The following is a 25634-nucleotide window of genomic DNA, read 5'->3' on the forward strand; positions in this document are numbered from 1 at the left end:
GATCAATGGGAGGTCTCCGTGATCAATTGCCCCAAAGAGGGAGGCCCAGGCCACCGGCCAGCAGGGCGATCAATTGGGGGGGAGGGGGCTCCTTGAACACCCCAAAGAGGGAGGCCCAGGCCACTCTCGGCTTGGTGATCAAGCACAGAGCCCCGGCCAGGTGGGTGGGGCCCCCCGGCTGGCAGCCACAGAGGGAGGCCCAGGCCACCAGCCAGCAACACTGTGGCAGGTGTGCGCGGCTGGCCAGTGATCGCCCCGCAGAGGGAGGCTCAGGCCAACCAAGCGATAGCACCTCATGCCTGTCACCCGCAGAAGAAGGCGACCAGTGGGAGGGGAGGGGGGGCAGCACCACACAGATGGCAAGCAGTGGCAGCGGCAGGGGCGGGGCCAGCTGCTGGCAGCCAGGGGAAAGAAAGCTCTGATAGGCTCTGATAGACCCTACCTGAGGAGTCCTAGATTGCAAGAGGGCACAGACTGGGCTAAGGCACCCCCCCCCACACACACACACACCCCATGCACAGATTTCATGCACCAGCCTCTATCTAGTTCTATATAAGATGACTAAGGAGGGCCTGCTGATGAGGTGTCATTTGAGCTGGGACCTGAGAAGTCAGAAAGGAAGTGTGGGAGTGAGTTTTGTAAGTACCAGGGGCACTGCTTCCAAATGAAGGAATAGCAAGTGCAAGGGTTCCAGTGTATGAGGCATATTCTAAGATTAGCAGAGCCCAGTGTGGCTGGCGGGAAGTGAGAAATGAATACTGCGAGGCAGCCAGACACCAAATATCCTAGAGGCCATGGAAGGGCCTTCTCTAGCTTTTACCCTGGAGTGAGGAACCGTTGCAAATGTAGATTGTAATAACTAAAGTGTTAGTGTTTTGTTTTAATTTTCTTTGAGGCATTCCCCATGCACATATTGTTACTAATCATTCAAAAAAAGAAAAGTCATTCATGCCTCCTGCCTAGCACAGCCAACAAATATTTGAGCACCGACCACATTTTGTTGTAAGGGAATTTTCATGATAAAAATTATACCTCAAGTTGCAAGAGCAGACACAAGACTACTCTGTAGTGAATTATCAAGTGAAATTTCAAGGCCCCAGATGAGGGTTTTGATAATCATCAGCCTCTCAGTGGTACAGCAAAGATCCTTGTGGTCCTTGGTCTGAAGAGGAAAGGCTGGGTAAGTGGTGTGGCCACAGGTGCTAGGGTGATCATCTCCAGGTAGCAAGGTCCTTGTACTGAGCTGCCCCAAGAGTGGGGTGGAAGGGAGAGGCCTGCATCAATAGCTGTGAGGAGCATCTGTGCGTGGCAGCCTAGCAGCTGGCCCATCCTGCCTACCTTAAGCCCTAAAGCAGTGGTTCTCAACCTTCTGGCCCTTTAAATACAGTTCCTCATGTTGTGACCCAACCATAAAATTATTTTTGTTGCTACTTCATAACTGCAATGTTGCTACTGTTAAGAATCGTAATGTAAATATCTGATATGCAGGATGGTCTTAGGCGACCCCTGTGAAAGGGTCGTTCGACTGCCAAAGGGGTCGCGACCCACAGGTTGAGAACTGCTGCCCTAAAGGAATCTGAGCTGATTCACCTCTTAGTATGCTGAGGACAGCTGGAGGTTGCGGCTGGGGGTGGGGGCAGGGGGTCCAAAGGCTTTGGAAGCATGGGCCTGTTTTCTCTCTCATCATACTGTCCAGGATGTAAGGAATACACAAGAGGATGCTTTTTCTATGGAGAACAAGTTCCCTTGTACAGTATGGTATACAAGCTGGCTCCTGGACCATCCATCAAGTCACAGATGGCTTGGCAATTACAGTACTTCGCCCTGGTTGAAGTCTCTGTAGTGGGATCTTTATCTGAATATGAACAACCCCCTTGCTCTTTCCTTCTTCTCTCCTCACCTCGCCATTTCTTTCCTTAACCAGCTGCAGTCACACCCCTGGCTGTGTGGTCACAGAACGGTAGATTTGGAAGGGACCTAAGAAAGAGAAGGGTCTGTGGCTCCGAGGATCAGCTAACTGCCAGGGGCCATTTACTAGTAAGTGGCAAAACTGAGAAAAGGAGCTAGTAGGTCTTAATCCTAAAAGGCTAAACTGGTCCTCTCTTCACACCTCACCTCCAAATTTCTGTTCTTGATCTTAACCTTAGGGCCCATCCCATGTTATATATATCTCAGGAACTTAATTCCACTCTAATTCTGATCTCAGCTCCTAGGCCACAGGGAGACTTGTAGTTGTCACTTGGAACATTGGCTGTTCCTATTGCTACTCTCTATCTTGGTTAGGCACTTAGTAATACTACTAGTGGCCCAGTGCATGAAATTCGTGCACAGTAAAAGGGAATTAATTAGAGGAAATATTTTAATATTGCTATTTGCCCTTTATCTATAGTAGAAGTGTCAGAGATGAAAGAAAATTAGTATATGAAAATCTTCCTCCTGTCAGAGTCTGGGGCATGCTGCGGGACCCAGAATCAAGTCCCTGCCCACCCGTGTGCACCTTGAAATTGCACAAGACCCATCCCCATTGGGCGAGATCCAGACCTGGCTGGTCCCACCCCTGTCAAGCCCCACCACATGGGGGGTGCAGCCTCAGGTCCCCCAGCCTGGTGCCAGGCAGGGGGCACAGCCTCTGGTCCCTCGTCAAGCCCCACTGGGTGGGGGGGGGGGGGGCGCAGCCTCAGGTCCCCTGGCCTGGTGCCAGACAGGGGGCTTCAGCTTCAGGTCACCCAGTGCACCCTCAGGTCCCCCGGCCCAGTGCCAGGGCAGGAGGCACAGCCTGAGGTCCCCCAGCCCGGCGCCGGAGCAGGGGGCAGGGCTTGAGGTTCCCTGTCAAGCCCTGCCGGGTGGGAGAGGCGCAGCCTCAGATCCCCCAGCCGGGCGCCACACAGCCTCAGGTCCCTGCAGATTGTTTGTTATGGCTCGTTATGGGAACCCTGCCTCTGTTGTGGGTGCAACCATCTTTGTGATGGAGTGAGGGTCAATTTGCATATTACCTCTTTATTATATAGGATAGGATCCTTCACACTCAATAATGAGATAGCTTTATCATGGGCAGTCCCACCACATAATAACCAACCTATTTAAAAGTGTTCCTGTGAAGAACTGCCCTCCGAGGTCCAGATAAGTGCTCTGTGTTTGGCTGATGGGAAGCCATCTGTGTATAATCAAATGGGGGGAGAGGGTTTGAGAAAGGCACTTTCACTATCAAGGCTTAAGAGTTTGCAAAGTGTGCCAGAATCTGCAAAAAATGTAAACTCACAGTTGCATCAGGCCATGAATCATATTTAGGAACGCATGGTAAGAATATTGCTCTCTGATTTATAGACCTGTGTATTCTGCAGGCTGCCCAAGTTGGGGCAGGGGGAGTTGGGGGGGGGGGCGGGGCATGGGGTTGCCTCCTCCATCCAGGCAGAGTGCTGGCCTACCTGGACTTGCAGGCACGCAGCAAGGGGCCAGCACTTTAATAAAATAGCTCCCTGACGCATGGGACGCTCCGGCCATCTTCCCAGCCAGAGGTGAGTTCTGACTCATTGAGATGTGCAGGCTTCCAGGGATCCCTCACCTCCTGCCTGGCTTCACTCCGGATTTAGGTGCTTATGTATAAGATACATCAAGATCTTGGGAAATGGGCCTGCGATGAAGTTAAAGCAAGAATTGAAAATTGGCAGAAGTAGTGCTATAGGTTAGCAGGTAATAGATTTGGACTATAAATGGACATTTTAATCTCCCTATATTCATCTATAATAATAAAAGTATAATATACTAATTAGACCAGATGTCCTTCCAGAGGAAGCCGGGGCTGCGAGGGAAGCCTGGGTCCCGAGTGCCTGCTGGCAGCTGGAGGGAAGCCCGGGTCCCGGGTGCCAGAGGGAAGCTGGTGCCGGCAGCCAGGGGAAGGAAGGCCTACTCTTGCATGAATTTTGTGCATTGGGCCTCTAGTACTCTAATAAATGAGTAGGGAGAACATTCTGAAAAGACACTCTTTTCTTTGGGGTGGGGACACTTTCTTTTTTAAGGTGCTGGGGAGATGCTGAAAACCTATGTAGTGGAAAAGACTGGCCAAGCAGGACAGACACAGCTAGAGAGGCTTCTGAACCAGCCTTGGGTGGACTAGAGAATCTGGTAATGATGGGGTCAGAGATGAAAAAAATGTTAAGACAGCATTGCCGGCCCTTTCATCTACGTGGTTATGTGTTTGGGGGATTGGCTTGGGCAGCATAAAGGCACCATCCACCAGTGCGTCTATCCCATTTGTATTCCGTTCCCAGGTTTGATTTATTTCCTGGACCATCAGACTTCTGAGGAAACATCTCTCTGATCAATTAAGGATTTACATTAATTGGGCCCAAAACTATTTCAGGCAACTCATTTAGAATGAGAATTCGAATAAATAAATACACACTAAAACATCAATAAACTCTTCTAAAAGATATACCTGATTAGAATAGCCCTCATTGCATGTCTCAACTGTTAGAGCCACGTAAACATTGCCTAGGTAGCAAGAGATTTTAATGTAATATCAGACCCCGTCTGGGCAGGAACTCTGTATCCTGGTTCTATCCTGGGACTCTTGGTCATTGCTTACGTTCTCTGGGCCTCCCTTTCTTTTTTTATTTTTGTTAATCCTCACTGGAGGATATATTTTTCCACTGATCTTAGAGAGTGGGAGGGAGTGGGGGTGAGGGAGAGGGAAACATCTACGTGAGAGAGGCACACTGATTGGTTGCCTCTTACACATGCCCTGTCTGGGGCTGAGGATCAAACCTGCAACCCAGGTAATTGAACTCGAGAGCCTCCGGTGCTCGGGGAGACACTCTACCCACTTTGGATCACCAGCCAGGGCTGGGCCTCCCTTTCTAATATTGTATAAAGAAAAACCTATGAAAAAAATCTGAGTTTTTTTTCATACCTCAAATTCTAGTTTTGTAAACAAATATCTATGGTAGACCTATTTTATCTGGCTTAATGCTAATCATTTTATTTGTAGAGGAAAGCCTTTAATATCTTCTTTCCTCTTCTCCTTTTATAATCATTTTATTTCTGAGAGCTTTATTTTATATCATTCTTACTTTTAATCAGAAAAACATACCACATGAGGGAAAAATATGATGAAGATCCAGGAATGGTTTCTTAATATTTTGCAGCATCAAAAATTAAGTACCAGAAAGATGGTATCTGAGCCAATAGTTCATTTTTAGGTTTGAAAACCAGTGTCTTAAAACAGATCAGTTTTTTGAAAAGTATGTGCCTTTTGCGTATCAAAAATAGCTGCATAAAATTCTGCACATGCTTTAACATTAGTGTAGTCCTGTGATGGCGAACCTTTTGAGCTTGGCATGTCAGCATTTTGAAAAACCCTAACTTAACTCTGGTGCCGTGTCACATATAGAAATTTTTTGATATTTGCAACCATAGTAAAACAAAGACTTACATTTTTGATATTTATTTTATATATTTAAATGCCATTTAACAAAGAAAAAATCAACCAAAAAAAATGAGTTCGCATGTCACCTCTGACACACATGTCATAGGTTCGCCATCACTGGATATCGATAGAATAGAAAGAGATCTTTTGTTCTAGCTCTTTCTAAATTATTCAGTGAGCTTAAAGAGCTCCTCTGGTGGTCATTCACAACAGTCCAGCAAGACAGGGGATATATTTCGTTCTCCCCGTTAACTATCGAAATCATCCTAATACCACACAGTTAAAGGAAAGGGTGTACGAAGAATGCTATGAGGTCACCTTCTCTTGGTCTCTTATTCCTCCTAGGGAGTGACTATTTTCCTAAAACAGGTCCTAGTTCCTCCCATGATATGCTGCCTGCCACGTAGCTCTCCATTGGTGACAGTTCATAGATGTAAGAGGTGCTGCTGCTGGTGGTCATCACGATTCCGTCCATCAGTCAGGGGTTCTGGAGAGAGAGGCGAGTGGACCAGGCAGGAGCCACCATGGTCTGCTTGGCCACCGGCAGCTGGCAGGCCCTCCTCCAAGTGCAGCAGTGCCTGTGCAGTGCTGCCCAGGGAGTTGTTAGGTGAAATTGCTAATTCGTGTACTTATGTGCATTCCACTTACAGTGCCAGGCATTGGTTCTGGACACAGGAGGCACTCCTTTCTGCAGAGAGCTGTCTGTATAGCCATAGGCCCCGCCACTCGGGAAGTCTGGTGTTACCTTCACCTGCTCTGCAGTCAGCCAGTCATTAAGTCTTGTATATTCTAATTCCTATTCCTCTTCAGGATCTGCCTACGTCTTCCTTCCCCACTGCTTTTAGTTCAGGCCCCTCTGCTTTCCCTTTCCTTCCTGGGTATTGTTGTAGGCTCCTAGCCATCTCTACCTCACCAGCCACACTATGAACAAGGTGATCTTTCTAAAAACAAAACTGGCCATGTCACTACCCCCTTTAAAGACCTGTGGGTACGCCCCATCCTCGGTATTTCATACCATTCCTTCCTTATCTGGACCAGCCTCGTTTCCGGTCGCTTCCCCTCCCTTCTTCTGCACACTACACGCAGTGCCTAATTACATACATTTCCCCAATTATACCAGATTCTCGCTAATCACCATTTCTTGGAATATGCTTTTCCTCTTTTTGAGTCAGCTTCCCTTCCGTGTTGTACTTGGTGAAATCCTTGAAAATTAAACTAAATGGTCACGTCTTTTAGGAAGTTCTTCCTGGACCCCAGGCCACTTGGGTCTTCTTATCTATACCACGATGGGTCCTTGGCACCTCCTTGATGGGGCAGTCATCACACTGTGTTAGGATTGTTATTTTACTTTTCTCTCTCCCTCTCTCAGATTCTTGGATGATAAGTATAGGACTATGTCTTACCTTTGTTTTCCTTACCCCTGGCATTGTGCCTGACACAGGGAAATTTCTTAGTTAATGTGTATTGATTTGGCCCGGCCAGCGTGGTTCAGTGGTTGAGCATCAACCCATGAACCAGGAGGTCATGGTTCGATTCCCAGTCAGGGCACATGCCGGGATTGTGGACTTGATCCCCAGTGGGGGGAGTGCAGGAGGCAGCCCATTGATGAGTCTCTCCCATCACTGATATTTCTATCTCTCCCTCTCCCTTCTTCTATGAAATCAATTAAAAAATATTTTTTAAAAAATGTGTGTTGATTTGGATTGAACTGATCTGTCTGGATTCTTCTAAAAGTAAAAACGATGCTCTTCCATACTTTTGTGTAATGATCACATTTGCCATCTAGGTCAGGAATTACCTTTGTGTGATTAGAAGTATCAAGAATCTCTACACAATCCTGGCCAGTGTGTCTAAGTGGTTAGTGTCAGCCTGCACACCAAAGGGTCATGGGTTCCATTCCCAGTCAAGGGCACGTACCTGGGTCAAGGGTTTGATCCGCAGGGCCCCCTTCAGGGCATGTGTGGGAGGCAACCAATCAATGTGTCTTTCTCACATTGATGCTCTTTCTCTTTCTCTCTCTCCCTCCCCCCTCCCTCTCTCCCTCCTTCCCACTCTTTCTAAAAATCAATGGAAAAATATCCTCGGATGAGGATTTAAAAAAGAAAAAGAATCTCTACACAAATAGATTCTTGAACATGGATAGAAAAGAAAATGGACAGTATGAATCTCTTTCTGTAATATGACTTTGGACACTGAGCTAAAACTTAGCTGATTTAGCACTTAAATGATTTGATTCTAGACAGCAGTAATTGCTACAGGAACATTCTTCTCCTGTAAATTTCTTGACCTTTGATTTGGGGTTCCCATAGTCAGTATTCAGACATCACTTTAAAACTCAGCATATGCTGATCTTGAAAGAAGTTAGGGGAGAAATAATGGGCTAGTGAGAATTTTGTTGGTACATTTTTCTTAAAAATTGCAAAAGAAAATTATTTTTAAAAAAAGACTAATGTGTATAGTTTTCATTAATTATGATATGTGGGAAAGGAAGTTGGAGAAATATATCCATAATTAAGGTGGCTACCAATTTTGAGAAGTTAGCATTTATGACATAATGAGTATTTCAGTGCCTCTCTCCATTTCACATGAAGTTGGAATTTCCCCTTCTTGCTTCAGGAGTAGAAACCCTGTGAAAATGTCTTAAACTAAAAGGCAGCCTTGTGGTTGTGGCATCATTTATGCACAAGTGAGAAGAGTGGAAACTCTCCGTAGATGTTGTGAGAAAATCCAGTTGTGTAACTATAAAATTATTCATCATAGTTGATGGGAAAATGCCAGTATGGACACTGCCAAGAAAAAACAATAATGTATATTCATTTAGTTCAAAACACCCTTAAACAAGGGGCCCTTTTCCTCCCAACTCCAGAAATACATAGTCAGTGTTTTAGTACTGATAAAGAAACAAACAAAAAATAAGACTCAACAAAGCATATTGTTAAATATTTTTAGATAAAATTCATTTGTTGGGAGGTAAGGAAAAGAAAGGACATTTGATGTTTGCTACATATTTTCTCTTTTATTTTAATTATAGAAATATTCTGTGAAAGTTTTCCCTAACACACAGAGCTTAACAATTTGTCCATTGTTGCTTCTGTGAAACCCTGGTTTTGGAATTGGTGGCCTTTGTTCTTGGTATTTTGAAGGACTGCATTTTGAGCTGCTGGATTATAGTCCTCGAGGTTGATTCCTTAGTGGCTGACATGTCTTTCACAATGCTGTATAGTGTGATTAACTGAACTTTTCATAATTCGGTCTGTAAACTCTGACAAGCTGAACAAAGTACATTTATTTGTAGGCTATTTCCCCAGTGTCCAAAGTGACATGATGTCGTAAACAATTGCCATCAGATTCCACATAAGTGTGGCTTCTTACGGCAAGTGCACAAGCATTCCTGTGGCCTCACAGTATTGGGGAAATTCTAAATCGAGAAGCTATTCTCATCATTGAAGACGTTTCCTTAAGACAAAATTGAGACAAGGGCAAGCTCCCGTGCCAGGGAGGAGTGTTCGAAGTTTGGTATAAGCTGCAAGTGCCATGGGCAGATTAGAAGACCTCTGAGCTGTGGGATTCATGAGAAGGGGAAGGTGGAGCTGGGAATGGATGCTGGGTTATGGCCATAGCTTATGTCTGATTGAGCTTTGTAGGACTCCCAACCCACCCACCCCCAAGCCCCTGCCCATGTGCCCAGCACATAATAAATACTTTAAAATATACATATGAACTGAAGGGTGTGTGGTATAGTAGAGTCTTACCAAAAGTGATTAATGTATTAGTGTTAATTTAATGCTTGATTTTCAAAAATAAATGTTCTCAGAGAGGTTTAGGATAAACATGCTTTGATACAAACAACTTATAAATTACACATTATGTTTTCTGTATCTTAGTAACTTTTCAAAATGAAAAAGGAGGAGAGAGAATGGGGGAGGGAGGATTGAGTTCGCTAACAGAAATTCTTGCATTCGAGTGACAATCTTTCTCTGTACATCTCAAGGTCTCTGAGGGAACTAGATGCAGCTTCAGAAAGGGTTACTTTGTTTCTAGCCCAAAGCTCCTACCGACATTATTAAAATAAACTAGAACAGCAAGCAGTATCCCCTTCTCTTTCTTCTTGCTAGCACAATGTGTTTGAAAGTATAACCCAAGGTGGTTGGCCTTTGTTTGAAAACCGCTCTTGAGTTATGCATTTTAATCAGTTTGATCTTTCCATGCGGTGCATGCTCTTTAATTGTGGGAGCGGGGAAAATGCTGCAGTATACTTACTGCACATTTATTAGAACCTATCCTCCACTTTGTCTTGCCTCTCATTCCCTCCCAAGGTATTTAGTTGGGCATCTGCTCTGACCTACGCATCGGGGAGTCCCAGACGAGTGACCCCAGCTACAGTACCCGTAATATGCTCACTGCAGCGTCTGCCCAACAGGGCAACTCATACATTTTCACACTTGAGTCCTGCACAAGGACCCAGTGCTGAAAATCGCTTATAATTCTTTCTGGTGGTAGGATGACAATCAATAATGTCTTAAACAAAACCAAAAATAAGGTCTGTCTTTTAAGTGATACAATTTGAAGGATAAAATAAAAATCAACTTGAGAAACATGATTTCAATAAAGGATGCTTGGTACATTATGTTGATAATTCCTGTTTATCAAGCCGAGCAATATGTAAAAGCTTTGTGGACATTTAGCCCTGAATCATTATAATTGCCCTGGACTTGGTAAGGACTTGGCCAGAAAAACACAGCCGATAAAGGTGGCTAGATCCAGGATCCTGGCCCAGTCTATCTAAAACCTGAGGCCATGCTCTTCACAACCATTCTGTATCGAATAGTTCACATTTACAAACTCCCTGTTCAAAGGAAACCCCGCATTTGGCCAAGTAAAGGAAAACATTTACACAGTCATAGCAGGGTCTCTGGCATGCCTGGCGCCTGTGCTATCTCCGTCAGCCACACGATTCCTGTGGGTGGAGTAATGTGCTGGCCTTCCTGGGGCAGGAAGGCACTCTAGTCTAGGCGGGAGTGTGGACGTCTAGAGCGCTAAGAAAACTCCTCTTTCTCAATGAACTAATCTATGGTCTGAAGCTAATTTATCACCCTCTCCCCTAATACCTCTTCACTTTTATTTCTACAAGATTGGAATAATAATTTCTGCCTTTGGAGAGAGATTCATTCATTCAGCAATTCATTGAGCATTGAAAGTGTCAAGGACAAATTCAGACACTGCAGATACCAAAAAAAAATGAGGCAGATAGTATGGTCAGTGAGGTATTGGCATAAGGATAAACATAAATATTAGTGGAACAGAATAAAGAATTTATAAATAGACTCTTTTCTTTTTTTACAAGAAGGCAAAATAATCCATTGTAGAAAGGATAGTCTTTTTGCCCTAGCCGGTTTGACTCAGTGGATAGAGCGTTGTCCTGCAGACCAAAGGGTCCTGGTTCGATGCCGGTCCAGGGCACATACCCCAGTTGCAGGCTACTCCCGGGCCCGGGCCCTGGTTAGGGCGCGTGCAGGAGGCAACCAATCCATGTGTTTCTCTCACATCGATATTTCTCTCTATCTTTTCCTCTGTCTTCCACTTGCTCTAAAAATCAATGGGAAAATATCCTTGCGTGAGGATTAACCAAAAAAGAAAAAAGGAAAGGAAAGAAAAGAAAAGAAAAGAAAAGAAAAGAAAAGAAAAGAAAAGAAAAGAAAAGAAAAGAAAAGATAGTCTTTTTACAAACAGAGTTGAAACAACTGGATGTCCATTTGAGAGTGGGAGGGGGAATGAACCTCAATCCATATCTCATGCCATACACAAAAATAACTGGAATAGTCTGGCTGGTGTTGCTCAAGTTGAGCATCAACCCATGAACCCAGGAGGTCACAGTTCGATTCCCAGTCAGGGCACATGCCCCAGTTGTGGGCTTGATCCCCAGTAGGGAGCATGCAGGAAGCAGCCAATCAATGGTTCTCTTTCATTGACGTTTCTAGTTCCCTCTCCCTTCCTCTCTTTGAAATCAATAAAAAATATATTAAAATAATAATAATAATTAGAATGGATCAGTGTAAAAACTACAACTGGGAAGGGATACAGGATAATTTTGGGTAGTTATTGAAACGTCCTCCATCTTATTATAGTAGTCACATTGGTGTATAAATTTGTCAAAACCCATTAAAATGCATACCCAAAATTGGTATATACTTATTGTTTATAAGTTACACCACAGTAAAGTTGATTTTCAAAAATAAATCACATTCTTTGGAGTAATATTCATTGGAGGATCTCAATGAATGTTAGATAAAATCCAAAGTCTTCGCTCTGTCCTGCAAAGCCCTAGGTGGACTGAGCTTGTCTGCTTCCATGACCCATCTTGTCACTTGTTTGCTTTTTATGTTCCTTCTTCCTGGAATGCTCTCCTCCCAGGTCTAGGTGTGGCTGATTCCTAAAGCACCCCAGCTCAGGAGCTACCTCCTCAGTACAGTTCTCCTGAATTGCCTAACTCATCACTCAAGTGCATCATGGTGTGTTTTTCAAAGCATGCATCATTAGTTGAAATTATATTCACATGGCATTTATTTATTGTTTGCTTCCCCCACACACACTAGAGTATAATCTCCACATAATAGGAAAGGTCTGTCTTCTCTACTCTTCTATTTATAGGACTAAAATAGTGTCTGCCTAATAGTGGGTGTTCAATATTTTTTGAGTGAATAAAAAGGGTAAGGAATTCAGGTTCTATAATGCAGACAGTGCAGAGGCATTGAAGGTTGCTAAGTAAAGAAATGGCACCATATAATTTGTGCTGTAGAATGGTTATAGGATTGGATTGGGAGCTGAGGAGAGATGGAAGGCAGATCCTGTAGAAGGCTACCACACCATTTCTGGTAAGAAGATAGGGAGGCCTGACCTAAGGCTCTCTCAGAGGAGACTGAAAGGATGGAACAATCAAAGCAACATTTAAGGGGTGGAATCAACAGCATGTAATTACTGACGTTCTGAGGGTATTGAGGGCAACAGTTGAATTCAGGACTAATACCCATGCATGCATGTGTGGATAGTGCCACCTAAGCTGAAATGAGGAACCAGGCAATGTAGCATGTTCAGCAGATGAGTTTGTTTGGGAATGTTAATTTTGAGTTACCTTCAGAACATTCTGGTAGGGATGTCCTATGGACAGTTAGTAACACCAGTCTGAAACCTAGAAAAAAGTCAGGTCTGAGAGCATGGATTTGAGAGCTGTTAGGTTGGAGGTGATAATAAAGGCATGAGAATGGAACCTTAGGAAGAGATGTGGGTAAAATGAAAAGAGAGCCAGTGATGAAACACTGGGGGTTACTAATTTTCAAGGATGAGGAAGAAGAGGAACTGGTACAGAATAGTGAGAGCAGGCAGGGGGAGTAGAGTGCAGCAGTCATAGAGTTTGAATAAAAAAGAGTTAATAGTGGTGATCACCACAGAGATTTGGCAAGAGAAAGACTGAAAACTTGGCAATGAGGAGTGACTGGTGACTTCAGCAAGAGCTGTTTCAATAAAGTGCAGGCAAAATACAGAATTGGGTATTTAAAGTAATTGGCAGGGAAGGAATTTAGGGCAAAATGCAGGATTTTTTTGGAAAAGAAAGTGGGAATTCATGCCTACAATTCTTAGTATGAGAAAGGTGCCTTTTGAGAACAGTAGGAATAACACTGGGCTAAGATGCTTGATTTGAAAGCTGAAGATGTCCACAGCATTGTGAAAAGCAGCTACTGAACCTACGAAGCCCTGATAACCAGAATGCCAGAAATCACCAGAGCCCTGGCTGGGGTTGGAAATAGTTCCTTAATTTGGCAATAATGTGGTTGTATGATTCTCTCCAGTATCTGCTGGCAGAGTCATGGCAACAGAGGACAAAGGGTAAAGATGTTTGGGATTGTGGTCTACATGATTGGGTCTAGACTGAGACAGAATTGGAACATGAAAGGGGGAGGAAAGAAGATAGAGACTGAGAGAAAATAGAAGGCCTAGAAAGTCCAGTAAGAGGAATAAGAGATCTGGAGGAATGGTAGGGTGCAGTTCAAGATAGTTATTTAAAACTTCAGAATTACTTGGAACTTCAGAATTTAGAATTTGGACAGATGAAAGTTCTAGAGTGCAGCTGTGTGATTACTGGGTCAAACGGAGGATAGAGATGTAGGTGAAAGTTAGATCTTTGATCATGGAAGTACTGCCACCAATCATGTCACAACATACATACTGATGTTCACCAGCCTCTGGGAGGCAGATGAAGAAACTAGGGAATTCAGTGAGTGATCATGAGTCAATAGATAACAATAATATGAAACAGAGTTGGATGCCATAAAGCTCAAAGGAACATGGGCAATTGCATGAAAGGGAAGGAGTATCCCGGAAGCCATAATGGGAACTTAGGAGAATGCCAGACTGATTCTGGTGGAGCCCTTCCCCATGCTGGCAGGGCTGTGTTCACTGGAAGAAAATTGGTTAAGGAACCACTGAGGTGAACAGTCAGGTCATCCACAATGAAGACAGGTGATGGAGTGGAAAGAGACCTTGTCATGCTAAACAAAAGAAGCCTGAATCAGTTTTTGAACTTTCTGAAGTAATGTGATACATTTATAAGAAATATATACATTTGTTCCTATTAATAGCTACATATTTCAGTAGTAAAAAAATATTTGTTATGATTCCTGTGAAAAAAATGTAACAACATTTGGAACATCTGAATTTGTGTATTGTTTAAACATTTTGTAGGTATTTTAGCTGGGTTTCTAACATTTTATAATTAATATTTTTAAAGTATGAATGCTAATATTTATGTATGTGGTTTATTTGTTTCAACAGGTTCTTAATCAAGAACCAGCTTTATGGATCCAAGTCAGGTTTGTCCCATGGCCTGCTCTGAACAGCGTGCTGTCTGATAGAAGATTCCATTGGCAAACCGTCTCTGTTGCCTTACAGAGCAAACAAAGAAGATGGACCGATTGAAGAGCCATCTGCCTGTGTGCTTTCTACCTTCTGTGCCCTTTTTAATCCTAGTATCCACTCTAGCGACTGCAAAGAGTATGACTAACAGCACTTTAAATGGCACTGACATGGTCTTGGGCTTTATGCCCGTAATCATTGCCAGAACTGACCATATCATAGTCAAGGAAGGGAATAGTGCCTTGATTAATTGTAGTGTTAATGGCATCCCTGATCCACAGTTCAAGTGGTATAATTCCGTTGGCAAGCTGCTGAAAGAAGAAGAGGATGAGAAGGAGAGAGAAGGAGGTAGGCTTTAAAGTTGGGTCAAATGTCATAAAGTATAAATACAGACTATGGTGCCAGCACCTTGAATGTGTTGTTCGTATTCGGGTCATTTAAAGACCTCATTTTCTCTTCTGAGGCAAAAGAGTGAAATATCTAGCCTTAAGGATTCAAAGCAGTAATGAATTCATTTTTTTTCACTCTCTGACTTAGAAGACAAAGGACAAACATTAAAGCCTTTTAAAAGTCCTCTTGGCATTTTGTAATTGAATGAGTATAAAATATTATAGGGACAAATGTAAAAAGGATTTTCCCTTAAGTGTATATTCCATTTACAAGGGAGTTTTATTTTGTTTCGTGGAACTGGCTCAAATAAACAATATAGCAGTTGTTTATCATTAAATGTCAGTTTAATCTGTGGACTGTGGATTTGAAGACCACACTTCTTAAAGGAAGTCTCTGTGCAAGTTCACAGCCACCAACTAGAGATCAGTCTGGGCTCCTGGGGACCTGGCTGAAGTTTCTAGACTGTCTCTTGCAGCTGAGGCCAAGAGGGAGGAAGAATGCAATATCAAGGAATAACACGTACTAATAGGAGAACGCTTGGTTTTTAATAAATGAGTTTCTGACCAAAAAGTGTGAATCACCTACCTAAACACTGAGCATACTTCAGGGAAATTTCCAGCCAGAGAAAGGATTGATTGGGTTATTGGGAATTAGGACATTTCTTGTTTTAGGTGTGAAAAGTAATTGAACACCCAAGCCTGATCCCATTGACCTGAGGGAGTTAGTGTCCTTTCCCAAGCATTTTCTTTGAGATCAAGTAGGGGGTTGGGGAACAGGGAGTAAAAGAACATTGTTCTAAAGTCACAGCTTATTCATTTCTGTCACCCTTTCCTTCACATTGTCCTTTCCTTCCCACAGGGCTTTAACCAATGAACAATCCCCATAAGAGTTTCTGCTCCAAGGAAACCTACATTTTTAATCTCTTTCCCTCATTTTATCTTAATTGCTCTGAAAAAAGAATAGAGGCTAATGCCTCATGTCTCATTAGGAGCTGAGTGAATGGAGTTTTCTTGCAATTGCATACTTCTGGTTCACAGCCCTGCTCCTAATGGTGAAGGTGGCTCAAAGCCTAACATGGTTGTGCTCTAACTTCCATTGCTTTGGGTCAGCCATTCAAAGATGCACAGCGTAAATAATAAAATCTTATATATTAGGTATTGTGTATATGTTTGCCTATTTAACCTGGAAGAGTGGAATGCTTTCCCTACCAAGTAAAATTAAGGGACCACAGAATTTTTTAAATTAGAAGGGACCTTAGGACAATGTAATCCAAATCCCTCTTTTACTTAAAATTTCCCAAGGTCCTGCTGTCAGTAAGTGGCTATGACTAGAACCTTCACTACAGACAGTGCAAAGATGAAACAACCTCCCCCGCCCCTCCCCCACCCCCAGCCCACATTTGGTTATCATTCCTATAGTTCCTTACCCCCAGACTACAAGGCAAAAGGAAGTGACATCACACTTGTGAAGGACAGTAACCATGGTAACATATACACTCTCGAGTCCCTATAATTCATCAGATCTTTCTGCAGGGCTGGGCCACTTCAAGGAATATCCAGGTGACTGAATTGAGGGGAGCAAGGACTCCAACCTGAATCTACCTTTCCAGTGGACCTTGGAGCAAAGGTTATCCCTGGGTATTAAAGAGTTGGGACTGAGGTATTGAACCCTTAAGTCCTAGAGAGAAAGAAAACCGTGGAAAAAGCCCATTCCTGGGGCCTTAATTTCAGTCGTGACATCTTGAGTGCTGTCGTGAGGTAGCTGTGCCTGCTTCCAAGAGATCATGCGATGTCTTAATTGAAAAGGTCTTTATTGCTATTTACTCCATCTTGGCAAGCTGACTCTGTACCCTGCCTTCATCATCTGTTTATTGGGAACTTGAACAATATGGAAGTTACATTTGGCTCTGTATTCTTTTGTTTTATGGGTGCTCAGGTGGTCTACAGTAGCAGCCTGTCAGTGACCCCTGGGCCATGGCAACCGGTGGAGAGCCTTTGGCACAGAGAACTAACTGCTAGATCAGAACTCTGTAGCATCATCATGTTTGTAGCCAGCAGCCTTGCTGATAAATCAGCCAGCTATTTTGAATTCTTCTCAGACGGAAGATGCACTGTAGATTTTTAAAAAGAACACATAAGACTAGTACTTGATGTTTTAGCTCAGCCTTTGCAATTACAATGCATAATTATAGTAATTTCAGAACATAAGTAATACGGGGCAATAGAAAACACTGTACCTAACAACCAAGTAGAACATAGGAAAGGGTAAAAATGGCCCTCTTCATCATAAAATATCAGAATTTTAGTCCTAGAATGACCTATTAGAGGACCAGTAGTCTTCAAATGGAGAAAATGCCTCTATTATAACACAGACATAGATTTTAATTTTCAGGCTGATAGGCTAGAGAAGTTTATGAGTAGTGTTTCATAACTCAACAAAGTGGTGCTTGAATAGAGAATGAAAAATGATGCTAATATCCTGGAACGTTGCCTAGATACGGTAGACTACTGTTAAAGCCAAACTCACAAAATGAACGTAATTTTCATTAACAGCCACTACCAATGATGAAGCCCCCATACCAAGTTCCCTGCACTATTTCTAATCTTTACAATAAGCATGACAGTGAGGTATTATTACTCCTCATGTTGACAAATGAGCAGCCAGGTGAATGGAGAGGAAATTACACCACAGTGCAGCGAAGCTGGTATTTGTTCTCCCTCTCTGTCCAGCCAGCAACTAGCTGCTCATCCTTCAGGTCTCAGTAGGCGAAAGATGTTGAAGAGCATCTAACCCAGCCTGAGCGAATGAGAGAAGCCCTCCTGGATGGAAGAGGCATTGTAACCACCGCCATCACAGTTTGACAGTGTTAGGATGCATGCTGTGACATGTATATACAGAAATGTATTCAAAATCATCTGGGGAGTTGCTCCAGGAGCACAAACCATTCGCTTTGTGATTAGTCGGGAAAGGAGCAATTTCATTTCTTGTTTGTGCTGCAAAAGTGAGGTAGCGATTATTCATGTCGGCCCTGCCCTCCTAGAGAGAATGGGGCTATTTCCTGGTATTGGCAGAGGCACTGCTTTTTTCCCTGGTGCTTGTCACTTCAGTTCCACGGGACCAAGAGAGGCCAGTGTGTAATCTATTTCTGGAGGAAGACTTTTTGTGTTTTTGGTGTGTTTTTTTTAATCATTCACTGAAGGACATGTTTGGGGTCAGAATTCAAATAGCATGAATAATCAACAAACAGCCGTGCAATGTGCTGGTTCCAATTTTCCTTTTGCTAGAGGCGAGTAGAAATATATAGTTGACTGAAAGTATTATGAAAAAGTCTTAGTTATTTCAGGTACATATTATTAGGTGCATTTCTGCTGTGGCTTGTTACCTTGACTTGAAAACATTTAAATGCACATTAGCACCTTTATCAGATGCTAAATAGCAAGCATTTCCAGAAAGTCTGCTGGTACAGGCCTTTGTAAACATGTCTGGCTTGTTAGTGATGAAATTTAAAATCTTCCTTAAAGTTGGGTTTTAGACCTTTCTGCGGATTTGTTTTCTGTACTCTTGTAGCATTCTGTCACCAAAACTAATTAAGAATTATCTTTAGAAATAAACATGCACAGGGTAACTGAGCGGAACTATACTCAAAGTCTACACTCATCACAGCTGCTACTCCAGCTCTGTGGTCATCATTATCAATTTTGCATTTAGCTTATATCACTGTGTTGTTTTTATCTCTCTGCTTTTCAGATTTTTCGAATAGACTATGAATTGCCTTTTAACTACTCTGCAAAGGACATCAGCAGGCTGTGCCAGCCAAGTTTCAATCCTGTAGACACAGTGTAGTGTATCACACCTCCCTACTTAATATCTATGGAAGGAGGTCAGTCCTCACAGCATTGAATGTAAATTGTCTTTGGACTCTAAGATCAGCACGAAGTAGTGTGTTAACTTATGGAAATATTATATTGAATTCCTCTTTTAGTAGATTCAATATTTGAGATTTTAAAAAAATCAACTTATCAAAAGGCATTAATCCAAGTATATGGGAATATTGAATATGTTATTGGAAGTTCCCAAGAAGCACATGATAGTTTTTGTTTGAGCAAGTTCCTTTTCTTTTTCTTTTTGGTTAATCCTCATCTGAGGATATTTTTCCAATTGATTTTTAGAGAGAGCAAAAGGGAGGGAGGGATGGGAGAGAGAGAGAAAATAAAAACATCAATCTGAGAGAGACACATTGATTGGTTGACTCCCACACATGCCTGACCAAGGCTGGGGATAGAATCTGCAACAAAGTTATGTGCCCTTGACTGGGAATTGAACCCTCAACCCTTTGGTGTGTGGGCTGATGCTCTAACCATAGGCCAGTGATGGTGAACCTATGACACACGCGAACTCATTTTTTTTGTGTTGATTTTTCTTTGTTAAATGGCATTTAAATATCCTATCTAATAATAGACAAACATGGTAATTGACCGTACCTTCACTATGCCTCCCACTGGCTAACCAGGGAAATATGCAAATTAACTGCCAACAAAGATGGCGGTTAATTTGCATACGTAGGCGCGAAGCGGTGGAGTGAAGATTGAAGGCGGCTCCAGCCGCAGCAGCGAAGGCTTGAAGGCGGCTCCAGCTGGAGCGAAGGCCTGGGTCCCGGGTGCCACAGGAAAACTGGTGCCGGCAGCCAGGGGAAGGGAAGGCCTATTGCATGAATCTTTTCGTGTGACAGGCCTCTAGTATAAAATAAATATCAAAAATATAAATCTTTGTTCTATTATGGTTGCAAACATCAAAAAATTTCTATATGTGACACAGCACCAGAGTTAAGTTAGGGTTTTTCAAAATGCTGACACGCTGAGCTCAAAAGGTTCGCCATCACTGCCATAGACCCATGCTGGCCAGGGCTGTTAACTTTTCTGAGCCACAGTTTTCCTATCTGTAAAATAGAGACAATTCCTTGTACTACCATGTGAGTATGTGAGTCTTAAATAAACTATTGTGTGTTCAATGCTTAATACAGTACCTGGCACATACCAAACTATCACTAAATGGTAACTGCTGTCATTGGAAATATTGTCCTATATTATCACAATCATAGATTCTAAGAGCTTAATTCTCTGGTTTGTAAAGAAAGGAAATCGTTTTCCCGGTAATTTCTTATTCTCTACCTCAGTTTTTCAACCTTTTAAATAAAATATAATAAACTCACACATAAAAATTATATCCCTTAAATGTTAATTTGAAATTTCAAAAGAATATGACTGCCATGATAGCTAGTTTGGAATCTCTCCACCATCAGAGGCTCGCCCTCCCCTAGCACATCACTTTGTACACACAGGGCCCATTGATATCCAAGAGGCTTCAGTCTGAAGAAGCAGTGTAAGTGGAAATTGCAAAGTATAATAGAGGGTGACTGCCGGGAGCCGGTCCATCCTTGCTGTTTCAAGGGCCTGGCATATATGGAATACTGTTCTTAATATGTTTGCTCACCTTCTTGGCGCTGTGTTTTAACCAAGGTCACCTCTCCGAGAAAGGTTGTTTCCCCAGGTAGGGATTTCCCCCTGAAGTTAGGGAGGGAATAAAACCCCTCAACTAAGTGCCAGGCGGGTAATTAATCCCTTTAACTACGAACAATCATGCTTAAACTACATAATCTTTTCTCCCTGGAATGGAGATAAGAAACGCCCTAACCTTTGTAATAGAGATTGATAGGATTGAATCAACTGGTATAAATACAGTTGTAACAAGACAGAACTCAGAACTCAGAACACAGAACTCAGGAGACAGAATTCAGAAGACAGAACCTACACGGAGCCTAGAGACAGAAGAACTTCGCTGGCGAGAGCATGCCAGAGGATCCTGGACCGGGACTGGCCTCGGAGCCTAGAGACAGAGCCTAGCGGGAGAACATGGCAAGGGATCCTGGACTGAACCTGACTACAGAGATTGGCAGGAGAACCTGACTGGAACCTGGACACTGAACCTGACTGGAGAGCCTGGACAGAACCTGGCTGGAGAACCTAGCGAGGGAACATGGCTACAGAACCTCGCTGGAGATCCGAAGCAGAACCTCTCTGGAGATCCGGGCTGGAGATCCTGGCTAGGCTGCTGATCAACTGAACGCTGTCTCCATGCCCTTCCTTCGTCGCCGACTCCGTCTACGCCTTTGGGAACCCCTGGACCTGCTGGGGTTGGACCCCGGCATCTGGCGCCCGAACAGGGACCCCTAGGTAAGCCCCATTCTCGGGCTGGATAGGACTCCACCGTAGGAAGAGGGTGGATAGTCTTCGCCGACTCCGTCCACACCTTTGGGAACCCCTGGAACAGGATTCCCTTAGGTAAGCCCCCCCATTGAGAACCTCCACACTCGGGACGGATCAGACTCCACCGTAGGAAGAGGGTGGATAGTCTTCGCCGACTCCGTCCACACCTTTGGGAACCCCTGGAAAGGATTCCCCTAGGTAAGCCCCCCCATTGAGAACCCCCACATTCGGGACGGATAGGACTCCACCAGGGTGCTACAGACCCCCCTATAGAGGATAAGTAGGGTAAGAAGGTGGATAGTACAGAACTTAGATTGAGAAGATGTGCCATACTGAGTCCAAAGAAAGAAGACTCTGTATTGATCTTTAGATTAAGAAGATGTGCCATACTGAGTCTAAAGAAAAAAGACTCTGTATTGATCTTTTAACATATGTGCTTGCTAGCAGAGGAATTAAGGTTACTCCCAGTCAGACAGAACGTTTTATACAAGAAATATGTCCATGCTTTTCTGAGGAAGGAAAGGTAAATGTAATGGCATGGGAGAAGGTAGGCCCAAGGAGCCTTATCCTTAACCCCACTGCAGCCTTTCTACCCTGGGAAAGTGCAGGATTGGCAAGCTCTCCCTGGGATGATAGATCAGGACTCAGGTAATAGCAGAAAGCGCCAATCCTACTCTTAAAATGGATACAAGAGAGCATCTGAGGTTTTTCTTTTTAATGCCTGCCTTTAAAAAATAAAAAAGGGGGAATTTGCCGGGAGCCGGTCCATCCTTGCTGTTTCAAGGGCCTGGCATATATGGAATACTGTTCTTAATATGTTTGCTCACCTTCTTGGCGCTGTGTTTTAACCAAGGTCACCTCTCCGAGAAAGGTTGTTTCCCCAGGTAGGGATTTCCCCCTGAAGTTAGGGAGGGAATAAAACCCCTCAACTAAGTGCCAGGCGGGTAATTAATCCCTTTAACTACGAACAATCATGCTTAAACTACATAATCTTTTCTCCCTGGAATGGAGATAAGAAACGCCCTAACCTTTGTAATAGAGATTGATAGGATTGAATCAACTGGTATAAATACAGTTGTAACAAGACAGAACTCAGAACACAGAACTCAGGAGACAGAATTCAGAAGACAGAACCTACACGGAGCCTAGAGACAGAAGAACTTCGCTGGCGAGAGCATGCCAGAGGATCCTGGACCGGGACTGGCCTCGGAGCCTAGAGACAGAGCCTAGCGGGAGAACATGGCAAGGGATCCTGGACTGAACCTGACTACAGAGATTGGCAGGAGAACCTGACTGGAACCTGGACACTGAACCTGACTGGAGAGCCTGGACAGAACCTGGCTGGAGAACCTAGCGAGGGAACATGGCAGCAGAACCTCTCTGGAGATCCAGACCAGAACTTGGCTGGAGATCCGGGCTAGAGATCCTGGCTAGGCTGCTGATCAACTGAACGCTGTCTCCGTGTCATTCCTTCACCGACTCCGTCTACGCCTTTGGGAACCCCTGGACCTGCTGGGGCTGGACCCCGGCAGGTGACCTTTACATTTGCTGAACCCAGTGTTTCCAGAGATCCTGTTAAACCCCCTATAATGCACAGGATAGACCCCTACAAAGAATTATCCAGCGCAAAATGTCAGTAGTACCCAAGTTGAGAAAGTCTGGTCTAACCCAAAGAAGCACACTTCTCAGTTAACTAAACAATCATTGTAAAGTGGATCTTCAGTTGTGTGGACCCATCATGTCTCTTGGCATAAAAGTGGTTTAATTTATGATACATTGATTCACTTTCCAAACTGAGTCATATTAAGGGCCAACTTGGCAACAAATCACCATTTGTGTTTTTCTTTCTTTCTTTTCTTTCTTTCTTTCTTCCTTCCTTTCTCTCTCTCTCTCTCTCTCTCTCTCTCTCTCTCTCTCTCTCTCTCTCATTCTCTCTTTCTTTCTTTGTGTTTCTTTAAATGAGTTGTGCTCCATTTGAGAATGTGAGACACAATGCTTTAGTCTTAGCCATGAAAAGACCCTTCCAGATCTACCTCAGATAAGGATGGCAACTGAGATTCCCAAAATGTAATCCTTTTATATGAACCCAGTGTAGGGTGCTCCTGTCTTGGAAGGCCACCTATAGCTACTGTCAGAAATGACTCTTGCTAATCTGCATGGAATTACATGCTTGGCACTGTTTTAAAAATTAAGAATATCGTATCAAATTAGCTGAAGCATATGTTTCCTTTACCAGGAAATGAAAATATAGGTGCTGCCCCTAGCCACTTTGGCTCAGTGGATAGAGCATCGGCCTGCAGACTGAACAGGCCTGGGTTCAATTTCCGTCAAGGGCACATGCCCCAGTTGCGGGCTCAATCCCCAGTGTGGGCGTGCAGGAGGCAGCCTATCAGTGATTCTCTCTCATCATTGATGTTTCTCTCTTTCCCTCTCTCTTCCTCTCTGAAATCAATTATATATATATACATATATATATATATATATATAAAATTTAAAAATAAAGAAAATATAGGTGCTTTCCAGGTATTATTCATGCCTTTAAGCAGAGCAGAAGTGCAGGATCTGTCCAATCCTTCCACTCTCACCATCCTGAGCTGAAAGCTGAGCTAAACCTATGTTATCCTAGGCTGCCGTGGCTCCACATGATGGAGGAGCTGGCTTGTTGGAGCTGCCGAGTAGTATTCTGAATAGGTTCCTTAGGAGGACTGGGGAGGGAGGGCACAAGAGCCTTTGCAGCTTGCAATGTTTATAAACTGACTATGCGGTGGCTTTAAGGGGCCACCGTGTACTGCAGCAGCCCTGTAATAGGTGCAGCCACGCAGTGCTAAATTTGTTTTCAATTATGTTTTGTAAAAGGGCATGGATCCTTTTGCTACAGAAGCCCGTATTTCACATAGTGGAAAATAAGGACCACATTTGTAGCCACAAACCCACAGTACATTTTGTTCTTACTTGAAGAGCGTCAATGCAATGCGATACTCATTCAAGTGAATGTTGTGTTTCATTTATGTTTATTTAAACACTCACTGGAATTCTCACCATCTGAAAATTTTTATTTAAGTTGGTTTCAGGAAAATAACCTCCTTGTTTTGGCAGATTGAACTCTTCCTTCTTGAATAGCATGAACACGAGGAGCTTCAGAGCCTGAGTATCTAAATGAAGTTGTGAACAGTTTTAATCTTCTTATACCACTCACTGGGGACATAGACGAACTGTATGTCAGTTTGTTGACACATCCACAGACATCTCTATGGCGAAAGAAATCCTTCTCTTCTAATACGTAATTTGAGGGAAATTCTAAGAGCTTAGCATTTGGGTATAATGTTAATTTTTAGTACTCAGTGATCCATAGGAAAAGCTGGGAAGATTTAAGATTTCCATAGACATGGCATTTGGAGAAAAGCTGCAATGACAGTGTCTTTGTTGGTTGTGCTCTCACTTTCCTTAGGGTTCTTCAGTTCTAGAAAGTGTTGATGCAGCTTATCTCTGTACAGCAAGACCTGGGTCAGAAGTTATTTGCATGAGCGACAGTTCTGATCTGGTACCGTATATTGGTTTTACGTCGGATCACAATAACCCGTATACCATAGAACGTCTTGATGTTTACAGGTTTAACTGCAGTCATACGGTCCTGTTGATCCACTTCTCTGATTGCTAGACAGTCTTCCTGACACTGTCCTATTGACACGATGTTGTGCTGTCTTGAGTGACTTCCCCTCCATGTGTGCATGCATGCCCCAGGGTGGCATAGAGATGCCAGGGCACCCACATTCCTGGATGGGACTGTGGTGATGGCTTCTCCCAGAGAATGTTGGCAGGGGAGGAAAGCTCTAGAACTATGTCCCTTGAGAGAAGAACCCCTGGAAAGAAGTATTTTTCATTACTTTGATTTTCTTGCACTCATTAATGTTTTCCCAGTCAATCTAGGCTTGCCTGAGTTGAAGAATTTCAAGTCTAAACGTGACTCATAGGTTACATTCACTTTAAATTTTGAGGATTCCTCCAAATCAACCTTCCAAAGGTTTTTAGCCACCCAACTCCCACCTGCAGTGTGGGGGAGTGTCCCCTTCTCTATTCTCTTGGAAACATAATGTATTCTCAATGTCCCCCCCCCTTTTATTTGGTACTCTGAAAAGTGAAAAAAGTAATGTTATTTAAAATTAATCCCTTTAAATTTTAATTATAAATCACTGGTGTTTTTTACACTTAGATACCACTTGCATTTCTTTTTTTCCCTGTGACTTATCCATTCACTTCTTTCCCCCATTTTTTTTTCTTTTGGGTTGGCCCTTCTGGATTATAAAAAATGGTTTGTCAGCTACAGGAACGCCCACTGATTTCCCTCTTTTACTCATGTGCTTCCCCTCCCACCAAGCATCCCCACTGTCCTTAAAAGTCCTTTCTCTTGACCCTCCCTGCCTGCACCACCCCAGCTGGTCCTGGTCCTGGTCAGTTCCTCAAGCCTCTCTAGGAAGCCTGTCCCCACTATTCCCTTCCCCAGCCCCTGTCCTGTGCCAGGGAAAACCCAGTTATTTATTGGAGTCTGTGTCCCTCTTTGGCTTGGATGGTTTTTGCAGTCAGGCATCATCTTTGCATTTGCACAGTCTGGTGTGGAAGCTGGTATATAAACAATGTATTCAACAATCGTT

The 25634-nt window shown here is 43.4% G+C and overlaps 1 protein-coding gene across 1 annotated transcript in view; it reads left to right on the forward strand.

Moving 5' to 3' along the window:
* The window catches only part of MFAP3L (microfibril associated protein 3 like), a 49058-nt gene that overhangs the window by 13174 nt on the left and 10250 nt on the right, over nucleotides 1-25634 (forward strand). The window contains exon 2 of the mRNA XM_059697646.1: nucleotides 14252-14680. Within this exon, the coding sequence (XP_059553629.1) occupies nucleotides 14383-14680 (298 nt within the window). The 5' untranslated portion in view covers nucleotides 14252-14382. The remainder of the gene's footprint in view (nucleotides 1-14251; nucleotides 14681-25634) is intronic.

The sequence above is a fragment of the Myotis daubentonii genome, chromosome 5, assembly GCF_963259705.1.
Source record: "Myotis daubentonii chromosome 5, mMyoDau2.1, whole genome shotgun sequence".
Taxonomy (NCBI): Eukaryota; Metazoa; Chordata; class Mammalia; order Chiroptera; family Vespertilionidae; genus Myotis; species Myotis daubentonii.